Source organism: Aquarana catesbeiana, linkage group LG13 (genome assembly GCF_042186555.1).
Source record: "Aquarana catesbeiana isolate 2022-GZ linkage group LG13, ASM4218655v1, whole genome shotgun sequence".
In the NCBI taxonomy this organism is placed as follows: Eukaryota; Metazoa; Chordata; class Amphibia; order Anura; family Ranidae; genus Aquarana; species Aquarana catesbeiana.
The window spans coordinates 52,689,954-52,715,849 of NC_133336.1; the positions used below are offsets into that span (position 1 = coordinate 52,689,954).

At 42.4% G+C, this 25,896-nt stretch overlaps 1 protein-coding gene across 9 annotated transcripts in view; it reads left to right on the forward strand.

Moving 5' to 3' along the window:
• The window catches only part of PPP1R13B (protein phosphatase 1 regulatory subunit 13B), a 173,329-nt gene that overhangs the window by 41,204 nt on the left and 106,229 nt on the right, over nt 1-25,896 (forward strand). For 8 of the 9 annotated variants that reach the window (XM_073609860.1, XM_073609857.1, XM_073609855.1 and 5 more), the window contains exon 2: nt 19,636-19,783. In XM_073609860.1, the coding sequence (XP_073465961.1) occupies nt 19,636-19,783 (148 nt within the window). Of the gene's footprint in view, nt 1-5,903; nt 6,019-19,635; nt 19,784-25,896 lie in introns of those variants that run through there. The other variant, XM_073609859.1, reaches the window with a different exon arrangement.

Here is a 25,896-nt window from a genome sequence, read left to right on the forward strand (position 1 = left end):
AATAGCCATAACTTCCCTTTGAATTGGACTCCTTTTTCTATTGGATTAGATTACATTGAGTCAATCAGCCAGGGCGGAATATTATCAGTGGTTTTGCTTTAATTGGAAGCATGGTGTAAACAGCGATGGATGACTTGTGATCGTACTGACTGTTGATCTAAATCCACTTCCCTGTGTTGGGTATATTGATCCAATGGGCTGTTCTCTATAGATTGATTATTCCTATGGGAAAAGATTGACCATTTAGCGAGGTGCGTATGACCACCAATAGTGCTGCTTTAGTAGGTATTAACCACTTCAACCCCGGAAGATTTTACCCACTTCCTGACCACAGCACTTTTTGCAATTCGGCACTGTGTCGCTTTAACTGACAATTGCGTGGTTGTGTGACGTTGCACCCAAACAAAATTGACGTCCTTTTTTTCCCCCCACAAATAGAGCTTTCTTTTGGTGGTATTTGATCAACTCTGCGGGTTTTTATTTTTTGCACTATAAACAAAAAAAGAGCGACAATTTTGAAAAAAAAAAAAAAAAAAAAGCAATATTTTTTCCTTTTTGCTATAGTAAATATCCCCCCCAAAAAATAAATAAAAAAAAATTTTTTTTCCTCAGTTTAGGCCGATATGTTTTCTTCTACATATTTTTGGTAAAAAAAAAATCGCAATAAGCGTATATTGATTGGTTTGCGCAAAAGTTATAGCGTCTACAAAATAGGGGATAGTTTTATGGCATTTTTATTTATTTTTTTTACTAGTAATGGCGATCAGCGATTTTTTTTTTTTTTTTCGTGACTGCGACATTATGGCGGACACATCGGATAATTTTGACACATTTTTGGGACCATTGGTATTTATACAGCGATCAGTGCTTTAAAAATGCATTGATTACTGTAAAAATGTCACTGGCAGGGAAGGGTTTAACACTCGGAGGGCGATCAAGGGGTTAATTGTGTTCCCTGGGAGGTGATTCTAACTGAAGGGGGGAGGGGACTGTGTAGGGGAGATGACAGATTGCTGTATGAACAGACGATCTGTCTCTTCTCCCCTCAGAGAACCGGAAACTGTGTGTTTAAACACACAGAACCTGGTTCTCCGCGTGTCAGCCGCGATCGCGGGAGCCCGGCAGTGATCGTGACCGCTGGGCACTCGCATCGGCTCTGGGGGCGAGCCTCCGGCGGCGCGCGTGCCCCTAGTAGCCACAGGGCGAAGCAACATAACATAACGTCGCTTCGCCCAGCCATGCCATTCTGCCGTAGTTCAACTACAGTGGCTGGTCGACAAGTGGTTAAAGTGATTGTGAAGTCTTTGTTTTGTTTTTTTATATATAAAAATAAGTTATACTTACCTACTCTGTGCAGTGGTTTTGCACAGAGCACCCCCGATCCTCCTCGGTGCTCCTGGCCCCAGCCTCCTGTCGAGTGCCCCCACAGCAAGCACCTTGCTATGGGGGGCATCCCAGCTGAGCTGCAGCTACGTGTGTCCTTTCGGACACGGAGCTGTGGTTTGGCCCCGCCCTCTCTCTCTCTCTCCTGGTTGGCTAACTGACTTTGACAGCAGCGGTAGCCACTGGCACTGTTGCTGTGTCTCAGCCAATCAGGAGGGAGAGTCCCGGACGGCCGAGACACTCGTGGACGTCGCTGGACAGAGACAGGGCTCCAGTAAGTATTAGGGGGACGAGGGAGGCTGCTGCACACAGAAGGCTTTTTATCTTAACGTATAGAATGCATTTAAGCTGCGTTCACACCTGAGCGTTTTCAGCTCGTAAAACACCCCGAAAAAATGCCTGAAAACGCCCAACAAGCAAAATTCCTATTCATTTCAATGGCACCTGTTCACATCTGAGCGTTTTGTCACCTGAAGCAAAAGGCCTGAAGCTCAAAAAAGTACAGTACATGAGCTTGTTTTTGGGCAGATTACAGGCATTTTTTGTTTTTTTACATTGGTAGTGACCTTTTGACCTGTACAAAATCGTGGTAAAAACGTGCAACTTTCTGCCTGAAAATGAAACGCTCAGGTGTAAATGCAGCCTTCAGATTAAAAACCTTCTGCCTTTACAAGCCCTTTAATTCTCATTGCAGCTTTCAGAATTGTTGGTAACTAGTATTAACCTATGGAAGAAACATGGTGGTTGCCGAAGCTGAAGCCCCTTTTTTGAAAATGTTAGTTGTCTTGCTGTTATGTTGAACGGCTGACTTTTTTAGGCCCTGACCCGAAACTAGCATGCAGATGAATTACTTGTGACTGATCCTGTTCTGTATACCTGTGTTGGGTCAGGAACTCAGACTATGAAAGGCCAAGTTGTCATCATAATAGCAGGGTGGTATGTGATGTGTCCCATGTACTTCAGTCTTGGCAGGTTTGCCTTAAAGCCCTACTCCGGGCAATAACATTTGTTTTATTTCAGGTACTTGCATAGCGCCATCAATTTATGCAGCTCTTTACATATGTATTACCGTATACATTCACATCAGTCCCTGCCCTCAAGGAGCTTACAATCTCTAAGGTCCCTAACTCACATTCATAACTACACATACTGGAGCCAATTGGCCTACCACCATGTCTATGGAGTGTGGGAGGAAACCGGAGTACCCGGAGGAAACACACGCAGACACAGAAAGAACATGCAAACTCCAGACAGGTAGTGCCATGGTTGAGGTAAAACGCCAAGTGGCACTATCCCATGATCCGGCCGTGGGCTGTCCCTCGGGGTCCTCGTGTCCAGGGCACAGCTATGGACCCTGCTATGGTCTTGATGACGTCAGAATCCTAGACTGATAGAGTGGAGAGGGATTAGAACCTGTTGGATTTTTATTGATGTCTGTGTCCTTGTTAAAGCGGAGTTCCAGTCATTTGTTTATTAAAAGTCAGCAGCTACAAAAAGTGTAGCTGCTGACTTTAAATAGCCACTCACTTGTCCCACGATCCAGCGGTGTACTCCCTGCAGCCATGTTCTCACCGTGTCCTCAGCGGCGGCACCATCTCTACTGTGAGCACCCGACTGTGACAGCTTGCGGCTTCACAGCTGGGTGCCACTGCGCATGCGTGATCGGTGCTGCGGTCTGTGACTGGCCCTGAAGTCTTCTAGGACTTCGAGAGGGAGAGCTTCTTCATCCGCCTAGGTGACTGGAATGGAAGTGGGAGCAGGTACCTGTCAAATTCGGGTACCTGCTCCCCCCCCACCCCCTCCCCAAAAGCTCAGTTTCACAAACAGGAGACGGGAAGAAGACCTTAAAGCGGGGTTCCACCCAAATTTTGAACAATATCTGTATGTATTCTCTTCCTTGCCTAGATGTTGACACGCCGTTTAAAAAAATTTAAATCGCCGTAATTACCTTTTATTTCTCTATTCTTCTTTGCACTTCCTGGTTCTCCTCCCGTGGGAGTAGGCGTGTTTCTAGCCTCTCCCAGACTCCTGGGAGCTAGTCTCAGGCTTCCCAGGATGCCACTGAGCATGTGCGGGAACGAGCAGGGAATGCTGGGAGCACAGCATTCACCACATCCAGGAAATAAATGCTTGTGGGCTTCAAATGCCCACAATGAAGATGGAAACCGCCTGCAGTGAATAATATAAGTTATTCTTTCCGACAAAATCTGACACAGGCGGACATATTACACACAATATGTGAATATGTAATGCTGAGAAGAAAAGTTTGTGAATGAACTAAAAAAAAAAAAAAATGATAGATAGGTGGACCCCCGCTTTAAAGGGAAAGGAAGTTCCACTTTTGGGTGGAACTCTGCTTTAAAGGAGATTCACCCTCTTCTCTTTGTCCTTGTTACTGTTTATCACTAAGTGAAAGAATATCTCAAATTTTGAGTTGTCATCAGAACAGAAATCAAGGACTAGAGGCACCAGTTCTGGTAACAAGTATGTGGCTATAAGAGAGGAGGTGAAGGGAAATATTTCCAATAGGACACAGATGGCATAAAAAAAAAACCTTGCCAGCAGTTATAACCTTCCCTTATGCTATCCAAAATGGTGGGGGGGGGGGGGGAGTTTTTGCATTTATGGTAGTTCTACCTTAAAGTTACCATGAAAATGGTATTGTTCTCTTTGCAAATTCAGCAAAGATTTGTGTCTAGGTGAATGACATGAACAGAGAATAAGAAAGCAATTTTGTGTTTAGTTGGTTTATTTTCTAATAATGTATCTGTGTATTATACTTGACTATTGAGTTCAGTATTGTGGGGATGTATTTCTTTGTGCGCACAGGGGCCAGCCATCTACAGTGCATTGCTCCTGGTGTTTTAGTGGACTGCGTAGGGAGAGGTGCAGTACTCAGTCCTGCTGCAGATACACGGGCCAAACCTTGTACCAGTTGGTACTGACATTTTAGGCCATTGGCGTTCAGGTCTTCTGTGTTCCGGACCTTCATCCTCAAGTATTCAATGTCTCACCTAGAAGGCAACAAACAGGCAGTGGAACCAGGGAACATGGGTTTCAGTTTTCATAGTGGAGTATTTCATTATGTATAGCAGTTTATCTTGAATTAATTCAGCATTTATCAGCAGTAGGCTATGATAATGGGCAGAAATTTAAACTTTTCTTTTCTCAAAGAATATTGACAATTTCCATTCAATTGACAAAATATACAGTAGGAACATTGAATCTGTACATTAAAGCCGGCCATAGATGGTGCGATTCGGTTTTAGGAAAAAAAAATCTCTTGATTTCCCCCTTAACACAATCACTGTTATAGGGGGAATCGCTCGTGGAGTTATTGTGTTCTTGTAACGGGGAGGGGTGGGGGGAATCGTCCCTTTTGGGAGAACATACAATGATTATTGCTAGCAGATATAGCCACTGGCAATAATCGCCTGAACAATCCAACAGGCTGGTTGTACCCAAGTTGATCGATCGAGCAACGTGTGTGTACAATCAGGTTGCCCATGCAAGGTTTGAATCTCGGCCGCTCCCTGTTGAACCAGCCGAGATTCGAACCGTCTATGGCTGGCTTTGGGGCTTGTTCGCACTTGCAGCAGCCCATGTTGCCCCTTTGAAAAGCGATCCATGGTGGGGCAGGTGGCTGGGAATCCTTAAAACCTGCATCACTGCTTGAATGGGTTTGGCGAACACGATAGGAGGGTATGATTTTTGCTGCAGCTTGTGTAAAACTGTCTAGCACAGTTGCCTATTTTTACCACCCGTCATCCCCATTTTTTACATGTATTTTAGTTTGGATTATGTGTTGGCTGTGTAAATTGCCTCTCTGTGTGTTTGTTTATTTTTTGTTATTTTTTTATTTAGAGTTTTGCAACCAAATAGACAATTCTCATCACCGCCTATGGTTGTTTACACAAAATACAATTGCGAACAAACAATTAAGAGACCATCCGACAAATAAGAAAATACAGGACCCCCTAGATAAATCTGTCCCTGTTAAATTTTGACTTCAGTTTACATCATAACATACATCTTCCAGTGTGAATGGACCCTTAAAGCCTATTTTGGGTATGCAGTATGGTTTGATTCGTGAAGGATTGTGGGTTATGTAAATCCTCTGCTTGTGTTTTCATTTCTTTTTGATTTTGTTTAGATTTGTTTACTGCTTCTTGTGTATTACAAGTCCCTTTATTCCATATGTCACTGGAAGTTCTGCAACTGTGTCTAGCTCCCATCTTGCCTGTGTTTTTTATTATTACTGGTATTTTTTTTTTTTGTTTAATATGTTCCTGTATTTGTGTAACAATTGCGTTTCTGTGATCAAGAAGTGTTAATGTTTTCATCACTTGCCACTTTGAGATGATCACTTAAAATAACCGGCACTTACAGTGATCTATTTATAGCTGTATGGTACTTAACATTGCGCTTCTTGGGTTATGTGGCTGATTAGCGTTTGTTATGGCAATTTATGTTATTGTTTTGGTTTGTTTTGCAGCAGCATTCCAAAGCGTAAGCAGGTTGGATGAAAATAAGCCAGACAGACAATAGCAGGCAGTACTGGGTGGATCGATTTTAATGTTTTCCAGTAAGCACTCCAAGTGTGCTAAAGTCAGAAATTTGCATATGTTTACCAGAGTGAGTTTTACTGAATCAATGCAATTCAATGTAGTAACTGTATAATTTCACAATTTTCGTATGTTCCCATTGAAGTCTATGGAGCCTAAAATGTAAATTGTTGCACCAAAAAGAAAAAAGCACCTGTACTTTTTTTTTACTTGACACACAGATCCTCTTGTGAATTGTTGTGTGTTAATCAATAGGGGATTTAATGGGAATCTATGGTCACTGCATACACTTTCATTTCCGAACACCTTCATTGCAATAGAAATGACAAGCCAATATAAGCTTGCTTGAAAAAACTCCATTCGTGTTGTGAGTGCTGCTTGTCTGTGGTCCACCTCTTTCCACAACTTCCTGCATTCTCTACATCAGGGGTCTCAAACTTCATTTAGCCACGTTCACACGGATGCAGGTCAGAAATCCTGCGAGTTCAGCCGAACTCGCACAATTTCAAACTGGCAATGCAGTCTGACTTTGAGGGCAATTTGACAGGCATCTGTGCCCCTGAAGTCACCAAAAGTAGCACAGGAATTACTTTTGGGAAATCGGTGCGCCACTACAAAGTTGGTGCTGCACCGATTCGAACGGTGCCATTGCCGTCAATAGCCGCTGATTTGGCGTGCGATTTGACATGTCAAGTTGCACGCCAAATCGGCTCAATGTGAACGTGGGCCTCATCACGGGTTGCCTATGCATTATGGTTGCCCCCAAAGGATTGGTTGTATCTGTAAGACTATATAAATGTATCTATGCTTTATCATATTAAACAATTGCTAGGTATGCACCGATACTGTTTGTTTTTTTTGTTTTGTTTTTTACCAGCGAGTACGAGTACCAAATGCAGTGTAATTCCTGTCTGAATAGCATGCGTTTTCCTGCACCACTCCTGTGTAAATCCCGGCTGAAGTCACTATGACAAGCCTGTGTTCACACAGGAGCGGTGGGGGAAACCGCCTGTGATTCGGTTAGGAATTGCACCGCATACCTGTTCAAATCGCATACAATTCTTTGCAGTGCGATTTGAGCCCATTTATTTTCTATGGGTTCAAATTGAACCGCAAAGGTATAGGTATTGGTTTCCGGTATCATAGCATTTGAACAAATACGAGGTACTCATGCAAATGCTTAGTATCCATACAGGTATTGGTGCATCCCTAATAATTGCCTCTGCATTCCATTATTACTGTAATGGCTTAAGATTTAGGCTGTGAAGGACAAGTGCAGACAGGCAGAGAGCCCACTCACTCTCCTGTAACAGATGATGCAAGTCTGAAAAGGAGGGTCGCTCATCACTGGTATCATCCACAAGAAGCTTTATTGGAGACTGCCCAGACAGAACCTGTCTCTGCAATGCTGTTCTGTATGAGCAGTCTCCAATAAAGTTTCTTGTGGATGATACCAACGGTATGTGACCCTCCTTTTCTGCTGGCATAGAACTGTATCACAGTGCACCCCACCTTACCTTGTGCTGCTGCCGGGAAGCAGAAAGTTCATGGTCTGGAGGAGGACTGGAGTCCGCTGCCGAAGTTTGCTGAATGCTGAGACCAGGGAAGCTGGAGACAGGGTTGGTGGTGAGAGGCAGGATGCTGTGGCTGCACAGAGAGGCGCAGGATCTGTAGGAGGAGTTCTGTCATCCTCTCTACTACCTACTGCTGAGGCTAGGTGGGGGTGAAGACAAGGGGTTGCTGCAGCTTCAGTAGAAGTGCGAGGGCCACGTGAAATGGCCTGGAGGGCCTGATGCGACCCACAGGCCTTGTGTTTGACACGTGCCCTACATGATTAGCAGCTTGTCTGCTTATTACTTTCAGTTTCTAAGGACTACACGTTAGAGATGCGCCGAAATAAACTTATCTGCTGAAAATAGTGTTTTCGGCATTTTGCTGATAGAGAAAAAGGTGCCGATAATGGCGCCGAAAACCCTTTTCCACAATTTTACCAAGATTTTACTGCGCTCATGGTGTGTTTTTCATAGGTCATGTGACTCAAAAACCACATAAAAAATGTACCACAGGTGCGTTATTGATGCGTTTTCAATTAACTTCAATGGGAGGTACTTTTTTAGTGTGGTGGGGTGTTTTTTTTTAAACTGACCAAAAACGCAGCAAGCAAAATTTTTAACGCCACAATAAAACTGCAATGAACCAGTGTGAAGGCCTACATAGAATTTAAAGGGATGCATTTTTCTTGAGCTTCTCTTGCGCTAAAGGTGCCGATAATGGCTTGGTGATAAATTCATATTCATTTAAATTCATGATATGTGTAAAGTAGAACATAATACAATTGTAGATGTAGAGATATAGGGGGAAAAAAAATGATAGATATAGGTGTGTGTATGTATGTATGTGTATATGTATGTGTGTGTGTGTGTATATGTATGTGTGTGTGTGTGTATATATATATATATATATATATATATATATATATATATATATATATATATATATATATATATATATATATATATATATATATATATATATATATATAATAATTTTCAGTTTCGGCCAAGTGCACCCCGAATTTTTGGTTTCGTCCCAAAAATCAGATTTAACTACTTGCCGACCAGCCACAGTACAAAAACGGCAGCAGGTCGGCTCTATTGTGCAAAACGATGTACTTGTCATCGCTTCATGCAATAGATACTGTGGGCGGGTTTTTTTTTTTTTTTTATAAATCATCTGTTTTTATCTACCCTGGTTTACAAACTTCAAGATCATTCCGATTAATAGAAGTAGGCTAGAATGAATTGAAATACAATGTGGAAGTTTTGAATATGAATTTACGTTTTGACCATCGCACTTTAATTTGCTTCTGGGTAGAGGTGCACCAGAAATTTTAGTACCAAAAATGCAGTTGGCTGAAAACTGAAACCAAAATGACCATTATAAATATATAATTGCATTTGACTTTTTTTTATTAAAGTGGTTGTTAACGCACTCTGCTAACTTTTTATAATACTCTGTCTCCTGCTAGATGTTCCTACCAAATGCCTCTTTTTAACCTGTTTTCAGAACACCGATCACGTGACCCACCGCCTCTCTGCTCTCCCTGTCTGACAGCTGCAGTGGGAGAGACTGATCTTTCCCCGCTGACGTCAATCAGGAGGAGAGAGCTGGCGGGTCATGTGATCGGCAATTAAGTAAACGGGTAAAGTAGGCTTTTTTTTTTTTTTTTTTTTTAAATCATAGACAGGAGCATCTAGCTTCTAGCATAAGGAGACAAAGAGGATTATACAAGATTTTAAATGTTATTTCAGCAGCAGGAGAGCAGGGGGCAGGCACTTGACACAGAGCAGACAGGCGGGGGGGGGGGGGGGGAGCACAGAGGAGGATAGGAGAGCTGTGGTTGACAGAGGCACGTAAACTGACCACAGTGTCAGGGCTCAGCAGCCATGATAATCCATGGTCAGTTTACAAAGTGGAGGGAAGAAACTGGCAGTATCAGCCAGGTATTTTAGGTGATAGAAGGGGCCAAATTACATAGCACAAGCACCGTGCAGTTATTCACGCTGTAAAGGAAATAAATATATATCTATATCCCCTATGAAAAGCACAGTAGAATTGTGGTACAATTGCTGCAAAATCGCATGCGTTTTTGGCGCCATTATCGGTAAAATGCCGATTAACATAATTTTCGCCCGATGTGTTCTGGCAGCTGAAATTTCGGTGCATCTCTACTACTTGGAGTAGCTGCAACAACATGATTCTGTGCAGCACATCTCTCATCCATCTTTGTGTGTATAGCTTCTGTGGACTCGCAGAGAGATCGAAAAGATCAACACTGGTACCTGCATTTTCCCAGCTTCACGTTCAGAGACACTCTGAAGGTTGGAACACTGGGAACATTTTTGTCTAGAGATTTTCATCCATTGTTCAGGTTTTAGGCTCAGAACCTCCTTCAGGCTTCTATTGCTGGGTAACAAAGGAGATTGCAGTTCTCCCAGCCCTCTTTTAACGTCTTGAAACTCAGATGCAGGCATCGGATGGCGTTCGTCCATGCGCCCTGTATGTACATTGCAGAAAAGAACTGGCCGCGGATTGATAATTTTCAGTTTTTTAATCAAGCTGTATTGTTCCGGAAAACATGCACAAAGAAGCGTGTAAGAGGCCGTCTGCGTCAGAACGGGACACCATCTGTCTTCCACATAGAATGCCATTTTAATATCTCTACCCTGGCAGTTTGACAACAAATTGAAGTACTAATACCTATGCAGGCTTCCTGACACCAACAATAAGATTATGTAACTAGGACAGAGTAGTTCTACACAACTTTCAAACCTCCCATTCTGTTCTTGAGCAATCAACATCTACACATTCCATAGGGATTGGATTAAAAAGACGCTAAGCATTACAGAACAAGTCTAGTTAAATGTCACTAACTACCTCTACCTCTAGCTATACCATTATCTGGATAAATTAGAAGCCCCCACCTGGGAACCTTCCTTCATTGACACATTTCACCTGAGAAGGGGCAAAATTGTAGCATCTCTACGACTGAATCCCCCCTCCCCCAAAGAATTTGGCCTCATCAGCTTTAAATTTGTTGAAGAGATAAATGTAATAGGTTCAGCATGACCATACTACTTGAAACCTACCTGAAACCTGTATACCAGTATAGTCCTGTGGGGAGATGCAAGTTTGCTGTTGTATTTCAGTATTGGTGTGTACCTTCTGACGCAGCATGGGCACTGTACAACGGTCTAGCTAGGGTGTATATGCATGCTAGTCCATAATCCAGGTACCTGCATGACTTTTCCTCCACATGAATATGCAATGATTGATGTTCCACTTCAACCTTGGTGGCCCCTGAAGAAACTTGTTTGCAATTTTTTTATTGGATTTGTACTATCCAGGTATTGATCACAATGCCATTTATTATATGCTGACAGCCCTTGTAATACCATGTTCAAATACAGAGGGGTGGGTTAAGAGAGGAGGTGTCAATTTCAACTGGTTTATACTTCTAAGTGGAAACCTTACAAATGAGATGTGTGTTTTTAAAAGATCGAAGTGGTTGTAAAGCGGAAGTAAACCCATCGTTTTAATAGTTTAAAAAAAACATTTGCATTCCCGGCATGCCGAAAATGCTGTCACATTGGTTGTGCTCTCAACCAAACTGTCAAACCATCCAATGGTCATAACTGATGACATGTGCAGCATCATGGCTGTTGAAGATCAAACCAAGGCCAAGATGACAGCTTCCTTGACTGAAAATGATAGGAGGGTTTACTTCCACTTCAGTGCTTTCTGTGCATTAAGATAAAAAGCCTTCTGTGTGCAGCAGCCCCTCTCAGCCCCCCTAATACTTACCTGAGCCCATCTAGATCCATCGATGTTGCAAGAGTGTCTTGGCCCACCCCAGGACTCCCTTCCTCATTGGCTAAGACAGCAGCGCGGCGCCATTGGCTCCCGCTGCTGTCAATTGAAGTTAGGCAGCCCATTAGGAGAGAGGGGGCAGGGCCAGGCCGCAGTTCCGTGTCTGAATGGACACAGGGAGCTGTGGCTAGGCTCGGGTGCCCTTATAGCAAGCTCATAGGGGGGCAGTCAACAGGAGGGAGGGGCCAGGAGAGCCGAAGAGAGACCCGAGAAGAGGTGGATCTGGGCTGCTCTGTGCAAATCCACTGCACAGTGCAGTTAAGTAGAACATGTTTGTTATGTTTAACTAAAAAGACTTTACAATCACTTTAATACCTAAAGCAGAAATAGGGCCAAAGCTTTTCTGGCACTACGTCTCCTATGGATCAAAGGACTTTGACCCATTTTCAGCCTACAGTGGGCTAAAGCTTGCTGTCTGCACTTAGCCAGTCCAGGCTCTGGATCAATCCTGATTTTTAAAGTCGGGATCCACTCATATGCCTGGACCAGCACTTTGTTTAGGCTCTCGGCGAGTTTCTGAGAGGCTGAGCCCTGCCGTTCCTGCCCCCCTACAGAGCCCTGTGCTCCCCTGAGTGCTGGAGGGCAGAGCAGAGAGCGGCGACTGACAGTCACCAGTGCTCTGCTCAGAACGGAGAAGTAGGGCTAATGCTTTTTTAGCCTTACTTCTCCTATGGATCAAAGGACTGTGACCCATTTTCAGCCAACAACGGGCTAAAGCTTGCTGTCGGCACTCAGCCAGTCCAGGCTCTGGATGGATCCCAATTTTATATTCAGGATCCACCCAGATGCCTGGACTGGCAGTTGGCTCAGGCTCTCAGCGAGCTGCTGGAAGACTGAGCCCAGCCATTCCTGCCCCCTTGCACAGCACTCCAGTGAGAGCTGGAGGGGCAGAGCAGAGAGCCGTGACTGACAGTCACTGGCTCTCTGCTCAGAATGCAGGAGAAAACTGAGCTTTCAGCTGTGTTTGATCATTTAGTTCTCAGTGCAAAGCTGGCTGCAGATAGATGCAGCATTGGACTGATTCTGCATCCACCTAGGTGAGTTTAGATTTTGAACTTCTGAAACTACTTATAAAACTGAACTTCTCTTTTGATATGAAAAAAATGTATTGTTTTTAACTTTATGCCATCTTTTTTTTTTTCCTTTCCTGAGAGTATGATGAGCACCTAAAAAAAAAAAAAAAAAATCCCATTTTCTTTATTTCCTTTGTGTATGAGAAGAGGTGACCTCTGTTCCTCTTTCCTCCTCATTTGTCCCTCATTTTGGTCTGCTCTATGTATAGTTGTGCATAAAATTCACTTTTTAATTTTCAATTTCTAGATCGCTGCATTAGTACATTTCAAAAACCAGTATAAAGGAATAGTAGAGGTTAAAAAAAACACTTGTGGGTGTAACTAATCATTTATTTTTTTATCTTTTGTATAATTCCCCTATAGGGAAAGGGCTGTGGCAGATGGTGTGTCCTATGCCTACATACTTTTGCTAATAGGTGTCCCTTGTTCCCATATCAAAAAAAATAGGAGGTATTGAAACAGGAGCAATAGCAATTCTGGAGGCATTTTGGTGGCATAATTAATGTGGAATGTGTGTTCCTTGCTAAAGATCTGTATTTTTTTTTTCAGTTGTTATGGGTAAAGTGCCCATATGCCCCTATATAGAGGGGAAGAGGGGGTACTGTACTGGCATACAGTCAGATAGTATGCGGCTCTTAAAGTATGTAGATATTGTTGCAGAGATGAGAATCGGGCATTTGCAGGGTAGTGTAGAGATGGATATAGATAAGTAATCAAATAGTTTTCTTTGTTCCAGCTATAAATAAACATGTGACCCAGTTTATTTTTGTTTCCTGGTAACAAAATGGGGGCAATTGTCTTTTTTCCACAGAAAAAACTGGTCTGACACTGGTTGGGAGAGTCCCTAGCTTTAGGGGACGATTAGACAAAGCGTTGCCCTCAAGAGCCGCGTCATGCATGCAGCTATGAAGTGGAGACTTTTAACAGTTCGAGGTTATTTTCTCTTTTGATTTGTATCTTCAGTGGAGTTGCCGCTATATCTAGTTAAAGCGCTGGTTTATGCAGCTTTGAGTGGTTGGTGTGCCACAGCCATTGGCAGCTGCGTTGGGTAACGTTGGGAAGCTGCTGATGCTGGCAAATCTGTAGCTCACTTTAAAACACTGCATCAATCAGCGTGGCAAATCTCTGGAATTGCTTGAACATCGTCCTTTAATTGGCTAAAGTATTTCTTTTTTTCCAAGCCACAAAAAAACACTACTTGGTGAGTTTAAGTAACCACACCAAACTTTTGCTACAGTATTGGTCCAGTGATATTGGCCTTTGTGGCCGTATTTGTGGAATCGCAGCTGTTCAGCAGCACCGTGATCATGTGACAGATATTTGCTTTGCAAGTGCACACCCAAGAAAATAAGTCCATGGGGTTATCTTATTGGAGTCATATTTTTTTTATATCTCAAACACGTACATAAACCTAGGTTGGCAGTTTCATGCAGGTGCATCATGACTACTTTTGGAGTACCATGGAGCCCTCTATTAGGGAGGAGATAAGTGATACAGGCAGCTTATCGTGGGGGGACAAATATGATTATTTGAAAAAGACATCCAAATTAATTTATTGATATTAGGGTTGCACTGACACCATTTTTTTTTTTTTTTTTTTTATTGCAGAGTGCACAAACCGATACTTTTGGTCAAGTACTCGCCCGTGTCCAAATATATAAGGCCCGAACTGTATACTGTGGGTTCTAAAAATTTTTTTTTTTTTGCGGTGCGATTTGCATCAATACAATAAAAATTGGCATGAATCGCACTGCAAAGAATCAAATGTGATACAATTCCTGTCTGCATTGTATGCACTCGCCCCCCCCCCCCCCCTGCTCACGTGTGTGTGTGTGTGTGTGTGTGTGTGTGTGTGTATATAGAAAGGAAAAGCGCCATCCTAGTGAGTAGTTTAAAAAATTTTTAGAACCCACGTATACAGTTCGGGCCTTATATATTTGGACACGGGCACAATTTTCATACTTTTGGCTCTGTATGCCACCAGAATACAATTAAAACGAAACAATCCAAATGAATTTGAAATGCAGACTTTCAGCTTTAATTCAAGGGTTGAACATAAATTTTAGGAACTGCAACTTTTTTTTTTTTTTTACACAGTCCTCCCATTTTCAGGGGCTCAAATGTAATTGGACAAATTAATATAATCATAAAAAAAAGTTCATTTTTAAATATTTTGTTGAGAATCCTTTACTGGCAATGACTGCCTGAAGTCTGGAACCTATTACCAAAGACTGGATTTCCTCCTTTCTTATGCTTTGCCAGGCTCTAACTGAAGCTGTCTTCAGTTGTTCTTTGTGGGTCTTTCTGCCTTTAGTTTTTTGCCTTCAGCAAGTGAAATGCCCAATTGGGTTGAGATCAAGTGGTTGACTCGGCCATTGCAGAATATTCCACTTCTTTTCCTTCAAAAGCTCCTGGGTTGCTTTTGCAGTGTGTTTTGGACAATTGTTCATCTGTACTGTGAAGTGCCGTCCAATCAACTTTGGTGCATTTGGTTGAATCTGGTCTGACAGTACATCTCTAAACACTGCAGAATTCATCTGGCTTCTTTTGTCTTCTGTCACATCATCAATAAACATCAATGACCCAGTGCCACTGGAAGCCATGCATGCCCATGCCATCACACTGCCTCCACCATGTTTTACAGATGACGTTGTGTGCTTTGGATCATGAGCTGTTCCCAGCCTTCTCCACACTTTTTTTTTTCTTCCTGTCATTCTGGTACAGATTAATCTTAGTTTCATCCCTCCAAAGAATGCTTTTCCAGAACTGGTCTGGCTTTTTTTTAGATGTTTTTTGGCAAAGTCTAATCTGGCTTTTCTATTCTTCAGGCTTATGAATGGTTTGCACCTTGTGGTGAACCCTCTGTATTTGCTCTCCTGAAGTCTTCTCTTGATTGTAGACTTTGGTTACACTTTGATTACACCCACCTCCTGGAGAGTGTCCTTCACTTGTCTGGATGTTGTGTACGGGTCTTCCTTTACCATAGAGAGGATCCTGTGATCATCCATCACTGTTGTCTTCCATGGACGTCCAGGCTTTTTTATGCTGCTGAGCTCACCAGTGCGTTCTTGCCTCAGAATGTACAAAACTGTTGGTTTGACCACCCCTAATGTTGCTGCTATCTCTCTGATGGATTTCTTTAGTGTTTGAAACCTTACAATGGCCTGTTTCACTTGCATGGACAGCTCCTTTGAACGCATAATGTAGGTTCACAACAATAGATTCCCATTGCAAATACCACACTTAGAATCAACTCCAGACCTTTTTACCTGCTTAATTGATGAAGAAATAATGAAAGAATAGCCCACACCTGGCCATGAAACAGCTTTTGATTCAATTATCCAATTGCTTTTGGCCCCTTGAAAAAGGGGGGTGACTATCCTTAAGAGCTGTAATTCCTAAACCCTTCCTCCAATTTAGATGCACATGCCCTCAAATTAAACCTGAGACTGTGCACTTTAAGCCCATATCCATTATAGAACTTTAGCTTGAATACATTTAGGAAAATACCTGAAAAAAACTAAAATTGCACCCGTGTCCAAATATATATGGACCTAACTGTATATCTGGCCACATGCAAAATAATCTACGTAGGTCTCCCAGTCCGCCAATGATGGCAAATCGGGGCCACTGGAGGATAAGTTCTGGGAACCCATGGGTATAGGGCGGAAGTGATGCCAGCTTGAGGGTGGACTGCTTCTACATCTCCTCCAGCCCTGTGAACACCTCCCAGCGGCTGTGATTTGCTATCATCAGTGGACCGGGACACCTATACAGGCAGTCCCCGAGTTACCAACACCCGAGTTACGAACGACTCCTACTTACGAACGTCCTCAAATGCCGGCCACTTGTGCTCCACGCTGGTCTTGGATACCTCCGGACACATCCCATACTTCAGTACTACATGTACTGCATGGCCAGAAGAGCCCCAGATAACATAACAAGCGTCCGGAACATCCCACATCCATGCACAGGCAGACGTTACACTTACGAATGCAGTGTTCCGACCGGAAGCTACACTTACAAATGCAGTGTTGCGACTTACGAACAAACCTACAGTCCCTATTGTGTTCGTAACTCGGGGACTTCCTGTATATAAAATTTTGCATGTGGCCAGATATGTACTGCGAGTTATAGCATTTTTTTTTAAACTGCTCACTAGATGGCGCTTCAATCCCTTTCTACACACACACGAGTGGTGGGGGAAAATCACATGCGATTCGAACAGGAATCGCGCTGCATTTCTGTTCAAATTGCATATGATTATTTGCAGTGTGATTTGTGCTCATGCATTTTGTATTGACGCAAATTGCACCACAAAGTATTATTTTTGGTAACTGGAGCTTTTGGACGAGTACCGGTATCGGTGCATCCCTAGATTTTGTGCTAAAAGACGGCCAACCCATTTTGGACTTCAATGGAACTCCCCCTTTATGAGGGCTTTAGTTAAAATTGAGAATGTTGAGTGGACTCAAAGTAAGGCTTTCCTGTTTGAATCTGTTCAGGGAAGCTGACTGCTGGATTAGGTATTCCTTGCCAGAGATATCTGCATCAGCAGTCAAAATAAGATTCACATTATTGTGTTTGTGGAATCCACCAAAGATCAGGGAGAACCCATAGATAGAACGCTGTCACTTGATCCAGTGACCTTATTCGTGAACCTTGAAGAATTGATGGCTGAGTCTGGTTAGAAATAGGTGCATCTTGCTCTAGGATTTAGTGGCTCACTAAAAAAATTTGGACTTCATTGTGATTTTCTAATGAGCATGCTTGTTCTGGATTGATGCCAAAGACAGCCAGGTGACTAGCATGTTTGGAAGCAGGGCAGCAATCTACATATTTCTCCCAGCACAAGTTTGCTTTAATCCTCTGTAGAATAGGTGCATGGAATTTGGTACTTGAAGGTTCAAAAGTAGCTCAGTAGTGCGGTTGACTTTTCTGTTTTTCTGACGGCTTCCTGAACAGATCTGGCATAATTTCCTCTTTTTTTTATGGCACTATTGAGTTAAACTTGGCTATGTCACGAGCGCAGTGTTCATGCCGGCTAACAAATTTAAATGTTTTGTGACGCATGAGAAGACATCAACTCGGGTGACCTAGTTCTTGAGTCAGAATTATGTGTACACAGTCAGACATGCTCCTGTCTGGTGTGCAGCTTCACTACATAGAGACTAAACTGCAGCAAATAAAGATGTTTCAGCTGAATAAAGTGGAACTCCAGGCAAAAAGCCAAATACAAAGTGAGAACGTACATGTGAGCTTCCTTACCTGCCTAATGACCTGTCGTTTTCTTAATTTGGTCTTTTGAATCACACCCCTTGCCACATTGTCTAGCCAGGCATAGGACACCATTATTTCCAATTTCAGCTTTGCTGATCTGTGTGTCACCTGCCTGTTCATTGGGATCAACACAAAGCGCAGCCAGGTCCTGGACCTCCAGGTAGGCTATGCTGCACATAATAATGGCTTGGCCAAGGACCTGCTCTTAGCCTGCCGATTGGACAGTGTAAGTAAATCAGCACACTGGTGAGGTTATCATTTTGCCCAATCAACAGTCTTACTGTCGGGTGTTTGACATTGCTGTGCAAGGCAGGTGAGCCTCATTGACTCCTCCAACACCATCAACATTGTGGTTTGTAGGAATCATTGTAAACAGATTTTTGTTATTCTACCATCAATCCCCTTTTAGAATACATTTTAAGACTTTTTTTTTTCTTGAACTGGTATTTTAAAGAATATGTAAACTCAACTGCTGTACAATGTATTGTATGAGAAAGTATCCTGCTGTCTTTGTATTGCATCGTTTGTGTGAAACCTCTAGTGTTCCTGTCAATCCTTCTGCTTTCCTATTAATTACTGACCACACTAGGCATAGGAGCACAGCGTGGTCAGGTTTCTGGCAGTGCTGAGAACTCTGCCTGCTCTCCTCCAATGATCAGACTTGTACTGACACCCCCCACTGCACAGCCATTCACTGGGAAGATCGCTGTGCTGCAGTTTCTCCTCCCCTAGCTTTCTAAGTTCCATATGCAGCTGAGAACAGAGGGCATGTGATCTCTTATATAAAATCACTTATCTAAAAAAGGGAAAAATGTATTTTATAATTATTATTTTTTTATGTACATACAGATGTTTTGCCTTTCATTTCTATTTTAAACTGAATGGGATGTTTTACAAGATGAGGGTTCACATATACTTTAAAACTTTTTTTTATATCTGCCCAGAGGTCAGTATTTAAAGAGCAGGATCAAGTTTTTTTTATTAGTCTGTAGTTTTTCTTTAACTCTTAGGCTCGGTTCACACATGGGCGGCACGACTTGCAGGTCGCCTCAGCGAGGCGACCTGCAAACGACTGCCGGGGCGACTTGCGAGACGACTTCTGCATAGAAGTCTATGCAAGTCGCCCCAAGTCGCCCCCAAAGTAATACAGGAACCTTTTTCTAAGTCGGAGTGACTTGCGTCGCTCCAATTAGAACGGTTCCATAGCACAGAACGGGAGGCGACTTGTCAGGCGACTAGGTCGCCTGACAAGTCGCCCCAGTGTGAACCGAGCCTAAGGTTGAACAGCAGTGAACAGTGTTGTGGTATGTAAATGCAGCATGTGCATGACATGGAGTGCCACGTGGCAATAATGTGATGTAGACATTCACATACCATACAGCATGACAAATTACATAGAATAGATGACCCCTCCCGTATTTCCTGATTCCTCTCCTGAAATAGATGGTAGGAACGAATGGCCTAAAGCGTTTTTCTACTTTTGCAGCTAATTTAATAGTCCTGTAGGTATTTTTGTTATATATTCCCTTTATAGATAGCATGACTGAAGAAAAATTTCTGAATTCCAGAAATGGCAATTTTTACATGGTTACTAATGTATGTACAGTATGTGCTACACCAGTGGGTTCCCCGTGGAAGCTGGAAATCAATGTACTTGTAGTAAAGTGAGGTCAGCTGCTTTGGCCTCCATGTTCATATTTAATGCAGGTGTCTGTAAAAAATAAATAAATGAATAAATAGGGTTGAAGGCTGTAACCATAATAACAACCAAGTTAATTATATTGCTACAGAGGAAAAAGTTTTTTTTTTTTTTTGTGGCGTATTTTTCTTTCACTGTTGAGTTATCAAAGCCTATTCAGTTCTTGGATCCAGTCTAACTGTCGTTTTTGTATTTTCTCTTGCAGACAATATTAACAGTGTTTCTAAGCAACAATGAACAAATATTAACGGAAGTCCCAATAACCCCAGAGACAACATGCCGAGATGTGGTGGAGTTTTGCAAGGAGCCTGGGGAAGGGGCGTGTTATCTGGCGGAAGTTTGGCGAGGGAATGGTGAGTAGTTTCTAGTCTTTTGTTCTAATTTAATGACATCTTTATAACGCTTTTTAAAATGACTCTCCTAGCTGGATTATTAATATACGTTATTATATGGAAAATGCATTGCAAGTTGTGGGAACACCCAAAAAAATGTGTCAGCGATATTATTTTTATTGATTTATTTTTTTTATTTGGTCATTGGTGTTTTGTTTTTGTAGATAGACTTTAGCAGTGTCCTTCATTTTCATTAAATATTTCAAAGAATAGCTGTTCAACCCACAGTCAGTCAACCGCTTTAGAAATTAGAGCCAAGATTAAAGAAAACCTCCAGGCAACCTCCATTTCTTTTCTTCTTCTTTTTTTTTTTTTTGTGCCCTGCTTACCTAATGGTGGTATATGCACATTTCAGATACTCACCCATCCAGTGTATCCAGCGTTGACCTGCTGAGATCATCTCATGGCCGGCCACAGCTCTTCCGGGTACAGCAGGCAGGCCTCTTGATGACGTGCCGATAGACCGGCCCCCTCCTGTTCAATGAAAGCCCATGCCTCCTGGGATATGTGACATATATATCCCAGGAGGCGCAGCGTGCAAGTCATTCGCCTAAGACGAGTGATGTGCATGGGGAGGCAGGGTGGACTTTCAGTAGAAAACAAATATGTAAACAAAAAAAAAATATTGCCCAATTTACACTTTGCTTTGCGTTCTTCACATTAAAGCGTTTGTTAACTAAAAAAAAAAAAAAAAAAAAAAATTGGATACTGTTCCCTTAAAGCATGTTATACACCACAGTGTTTGTGCTGTGTCATTTAAACTTCTGTATAACCTAGACCATTTCTGCCCTCCCTTTTGTAAACTGACCACGGTGTATCATGGCTACTGAGCCCTGACATCGTGGTCAGTTTACGTGCCTCCATCATCCGCAGCCATGCTCTCTGCTATCCTCTCTGCTCTTGTGTCCTCCTCCCCCTCTCTGGGAGTGGACGGTGTCTGTGTTGTGTGTGTTTGTTTTTTTTACAATTTAACTTTCAAAATAATTATTACAATTGTTTTTTTTATTAGAATTTTAGAATTGTTTGTATCGGGGGGGGGGGGGGGGGCTTTGTGGCTTTGGTGAGACAGGGAAAAGGGACTGAGGACACAGATTCCCCAGTCCCTTTCTCTGCAGCCTCAGCTGCACTGAAGATGAATGGACAGGAGACAGAGGCTCCTGTTTATTCATAAACTGAATCATTGTAAACACAGTTTATGATGCTCAGTTATGAGTGGACAGAGTCAGTGATCACTGACTCTGTGCATTCGGAGAAGGAAGGAGCTGATAAATGACATATATACCGCTCTCCTCTATCCTGACAGATCTGGGACAGGGAGGGAAAACGGAGGGGGACCCAGAGTAGGACACTGGACCAAGGGAGCCGGAGGAGGATACAGGGGACAGTCGGGGGTGATCGGTGCGGCGAGTTACAATCACCGATCTCCCTGTGTGGCTTTCAGTAAAGCAGCTGAAAGCTGCAGGAGGGAGAGGAGGAGAAGCGTCTGTCAGCTGCTTTACTGAAAGCCACTTGGGAGATCGGTGATTGTAACTCCCCCAGCGCCGCACCAATCATTTCTGAGGCTGCCCAGGTATCAGATTAAGCATCGGAGCATTTGCACGAGTGCAAGTACTCATGCAAATGCTCAGTATCGGTACCGATACTAGCACTTTATTTGACGTTTATTGAGATTAGTTAAATTATAATGCATTATTTTAAGCATTTCTCTAGAATTTCCAACTCTTGTATTATATACTCCTGGAGTAAAAATTGAATAACATGTTATTATTGATGGTATTAAGGTGTGAACATGTACTATGGACACAGATTATTTTAGTTTATTTGAATTAGTTTTACCGTATATATTCAAGTATAAGCCGACTCGAATATAAGCTGAGGCACCTAATTTTACCACAAAAAACTGGGAAAAGTTATTGACTCGAGTATAAGCCTAGGGTGATAAATGTGCAGCTACTGTAAGTGGAAAAGAGGGTCAACTGTGCCCATTTGCATGCCTCACTGTGCCCATTTGCAGCCATAGGTCCCCCGAACTTCAAACTCGGTAGTTAAGGGTTCCTAGATTCCCCCTAGCTACAGCCAAAATTTGGAGTCTCTGGACCCAAAGGGTCCGAAATGACATTGCTACAGATGGACACAATTAACCGGCTTTTGGGCCCTGTATCTCGGGAACCCCAAATTTGATCTGCAAACCGAGTGGAACTAGCACTACACCATATCCAAAGCTGGGGTTCCTAACACCATGTGGCCCCGAGATATGTCAAACACTTCTGCAGCAGAGAAAGACATTTTCCGAACCGATTTTGGGGCCCCATATCTCGGGGCCACTTGGTGCTAGGAACACCAGCTTTGGATATATTGTAGTGCTATTTCCACTGGGTTTGCACACCAAATTTGGGAGTTCCTAGCACCAAGTGGTCCCGAGATACGGGTCCCCAAATTTGGTTCGGAAAATGTCATTCTTTGCACCAGAAAAGTGCTTGACTCGAGTATAAGCCGAGGGGGGCACTTTCAGCACAAAAAAATGTGCTGAAAAATCGGCTTATACTCTAGTATTTTCGGTAATCATATTTTTAATAGACTAAAATACATAGTTACATAGTAGGTGAGGTCGAAATAAGACCATCAAGTCCAACCTATGTGTGTGATTATATGTCAGTATTACATTGTATATCCCTGTATGTTGTGGTCGTTCAGGTGCTTATCTAATAGTTTCTAGAAACTATTGATGCCCCCCCACTAAGACCTTGCCTCTCTATTTAAAATACTGTTTAATTACATCAAATAAAAAAAATTTGTTCACGAAATGAACACTGCCGGGCTGGGGATGGGGTGGGAGTGGCTGGCTCGGACTCTCAGCGGCGGGCTGAGGCGGAGCCAGCTGCCGATCAGGCATCTGGGTGGATTCTGACATCCTCAGGAAGAGGTTCACCTGATTTCTCCACCCCCCCCCCCCCCATGCTGATTATTACTGGTTTTTGGGGGTGGAACTAATGATTATTTTCATAATCAATTAGTTGGCCGATTTATTGTTTCGATTAATTGGATTAAAACCTTTTTAAAAAAAAAAAAGTTTGATGTATAATTATATACTATTGTATAATAGTTATAATGTAAAGTTGGAAAAGACGCTCTATTTTTGAATATCTATATTCAGTGGTAAATTTAACGAATAACCAGCTATATGGCTGTGGAACAAAATATCTAATCCACTCTGAGAATAACAGATTTATAGAGGTTGAATTCCATACATGTCAGACTCAGAGATCCAACTTTTTATTTAAAAAGACCTAAAACACGGTTTTGCGGATTTTCAGACAGGACTGTAATATAATATTATGCATGACACATTTCTTGACATAGGGAGGCAGCTTGATACAAGCTACCTGCACCTGCTGTCACTTCTGCTGGATATACACAAATTATTCTTTTCCTTCGAAATTTTCATTTCAATTTTATAAATGTTAATGGGGTCGAATCGATGTTCATTTTCAACCACAGTGACAGGAAAATTCAAAGGCTGAATAGAAATCTTTTCGCAATCGAATTACTTTTTGTACAGTGTATGTGGTTTTTTGTTCAGAAATTACATTCATTTTAAAATTGAATATTAAAGGCAAGTAAAAATTTTGAACGCTATTCATCGAATGTGAAAAGAATATTTGTACGAATATTCTTGTCCAAAAGTCGTTACGTGTATGGCCAGCATAAGACATTTAGTAGCAGCAGTATGGTGTTTTTTTTTTTTTTTTATCACCTGTCATGATGGGGTTAAATAGCAGTAATAAGCATCGGTAAACAGTAAAAAAAATAATCGCTATTATAAGGGGTTAATTTATACTGAGGAACTGTGAAAGTATGTATGTATGCATGTGTGTGTTCAGTGCCTTGAAAATTTTTTCCTACCCCTTGAAATTTTCCACATTGTGTCATGTTGCAACCAAAAATATAAATGTATTTTATTGGGACCAACACAAAGTGGCACATAATTGTGAAGTGGAAGGAAAATGATAAATGGTTTTCAATATTTTTTACAAATAAATATCTGAAACGTTTTGTATTATGCACGAAAAGTTATATTATTACACTGGAAGGATGTAAACTCTCAAACGACCCAAACCCTCTATCGCATAATTAATGGGGAACTCCCCAAACTCAAACTAATATATAAAAGTAGAGCTTGTACAAAAAAATTCACTAAAATATGGCAGCCATGGCTAGATGTCACTAATTCATTTTGGGGCACAGTCTTGTCCTCCCAGACCTAATCAAGCTTAAGCTAAAGTGAGTAGTAACCTTGCAATCCAAGAGGTAATTAAATAGTCGAATTGGAAGTGGCTTGATTCTAATTTCAATCTTTTGCACTCTTAATTTCTTTTGAAATCAAGAGTGAGGTGGGCTGGGACCAATGTATGTTTGAGGTGCGTACAAGTGTATGAGTGTGTGTGACTGCTGTTGTTTTGTTATAGGTACCCTACTGGCTGCATCCTGAATCCTTGATCACCCCCCCGATAGGGGGAAAAGGGGGGGTATATATATATATATATATATATAATTTCCAGGGAATTGTGATTGTTGTGTCATGTCATTGCTCTCAATGGGTCACCATGACCCACAAAGATGTACTTGTTTTTCTGCAATACGTACTACAACTACATTTGCCATGATGCTCAACTACACTGCAGAGTGCATGAGCAATGTAGTTTCAAAACATCTGGGGTGCCGAGGTTCGCCATCACTGTCCTAAGGTAATACTTAAATTCTGGCCTGTTAGTGAGTCCTTAGGACTGGAGTTAAGAACCACTGATCTAAACCATTCCATTGTAGCTCTGGCTGTATGTTTAGTGTTGTTATCCTGCTGGGAGGTGAACCTCTGCCCCAGTTTCAAGTCTTTTGCAGACTCTTAACAGGTTTTCTTCTAAGATTGCCCTGTATTTGGCTCCATCCATCCTCCCATCAACTGTGACCAGCTTCCCTGTCCCTGCTGAAGTAAAGCATCCCCACAACATGATGCTGCCACCACCATGTTTCACAGTGGGGATGGTGTGTTCAGGGTGATGTGCAGTGTTAGTTTTCCACCACACATAGGGTTTTGCTTTTAGGCCAAAAAGATCAATTTTGGTCTCATCTGACCAGAGCACCTTCTTCCACATGTTTGCTGTGTCCTTCACATGGCTTCTCGCAAACAGGACTTCTTATGGCTTTCTTTGAATAATGACTTTCTTCTTGCCACTCTTCCATAAACACCAGATTTGTGGAGTGCATGACTAATAGTTGTCCTGTGGACGGATTCTCCCACTTGAGCTGTGGATCTCTGCAGCTCCTCCAGAGTTACCATGGGCCTCTTGGCTGCTTCTCTGGTTATTGCTCTCCTTGTCCAGCCTGTCAGTTTAGGTGGATGGCCATGTCTTGGTAGGTTTGCAGTTGTGCCATACTCTTTCCATTCCCGGATGATGGAATGAACAGTGCTCCGTGAGATGTTCAAAGCTTAGGAAATTTTCTTATAACCTAACCCTGCTTCAGACTTCTTCACACTTTGATCCTTGAGCTGTCTGGTGTGTTCCTTGGCCTTCATGATGCTGTTTGTTCACTAATCTTCACAGAACAGCTGAATGGATGCTGAGATTAAAGTGGAATGTCAGTATTTTTTTTCAAATTTTCTTCTATTAAATCTTCTGCCCTTGTTTTAACTTTGTATAGTAAAACATTTTTTTCTGTCAGTAATTACCTTATACAGCCCACTTCCTGTTTCTTGTCTGGTAAAAAGCCTAGGTTTATGCAAAGCTCGCTTGCATGTTCGCGCTCTCTCTCTCTCTCTCTCTCTCTCTCTCTCTCTCTCTCTCTCTCTCTCTCTCTCTCTCTCTCTCTCTCTCTCTCTCTCTCTCTCTCTCTCTCTCTCGAGAGAGAGAGAGAGAGAGAGAGAGAGAGAGAGAGAGAGAGAGAGAGAGAGAGAAAAGGGAGGGTGAGGAGTCCTAAGAGGACCAATGAGAGCTGCAGAGCTGGAGGTGTGTCTGTGTAAAGCCAGGAAGTTAAAGCAGAGTTCCACCCTAAAGTGGAACTTCTGCTCATCGGATTCC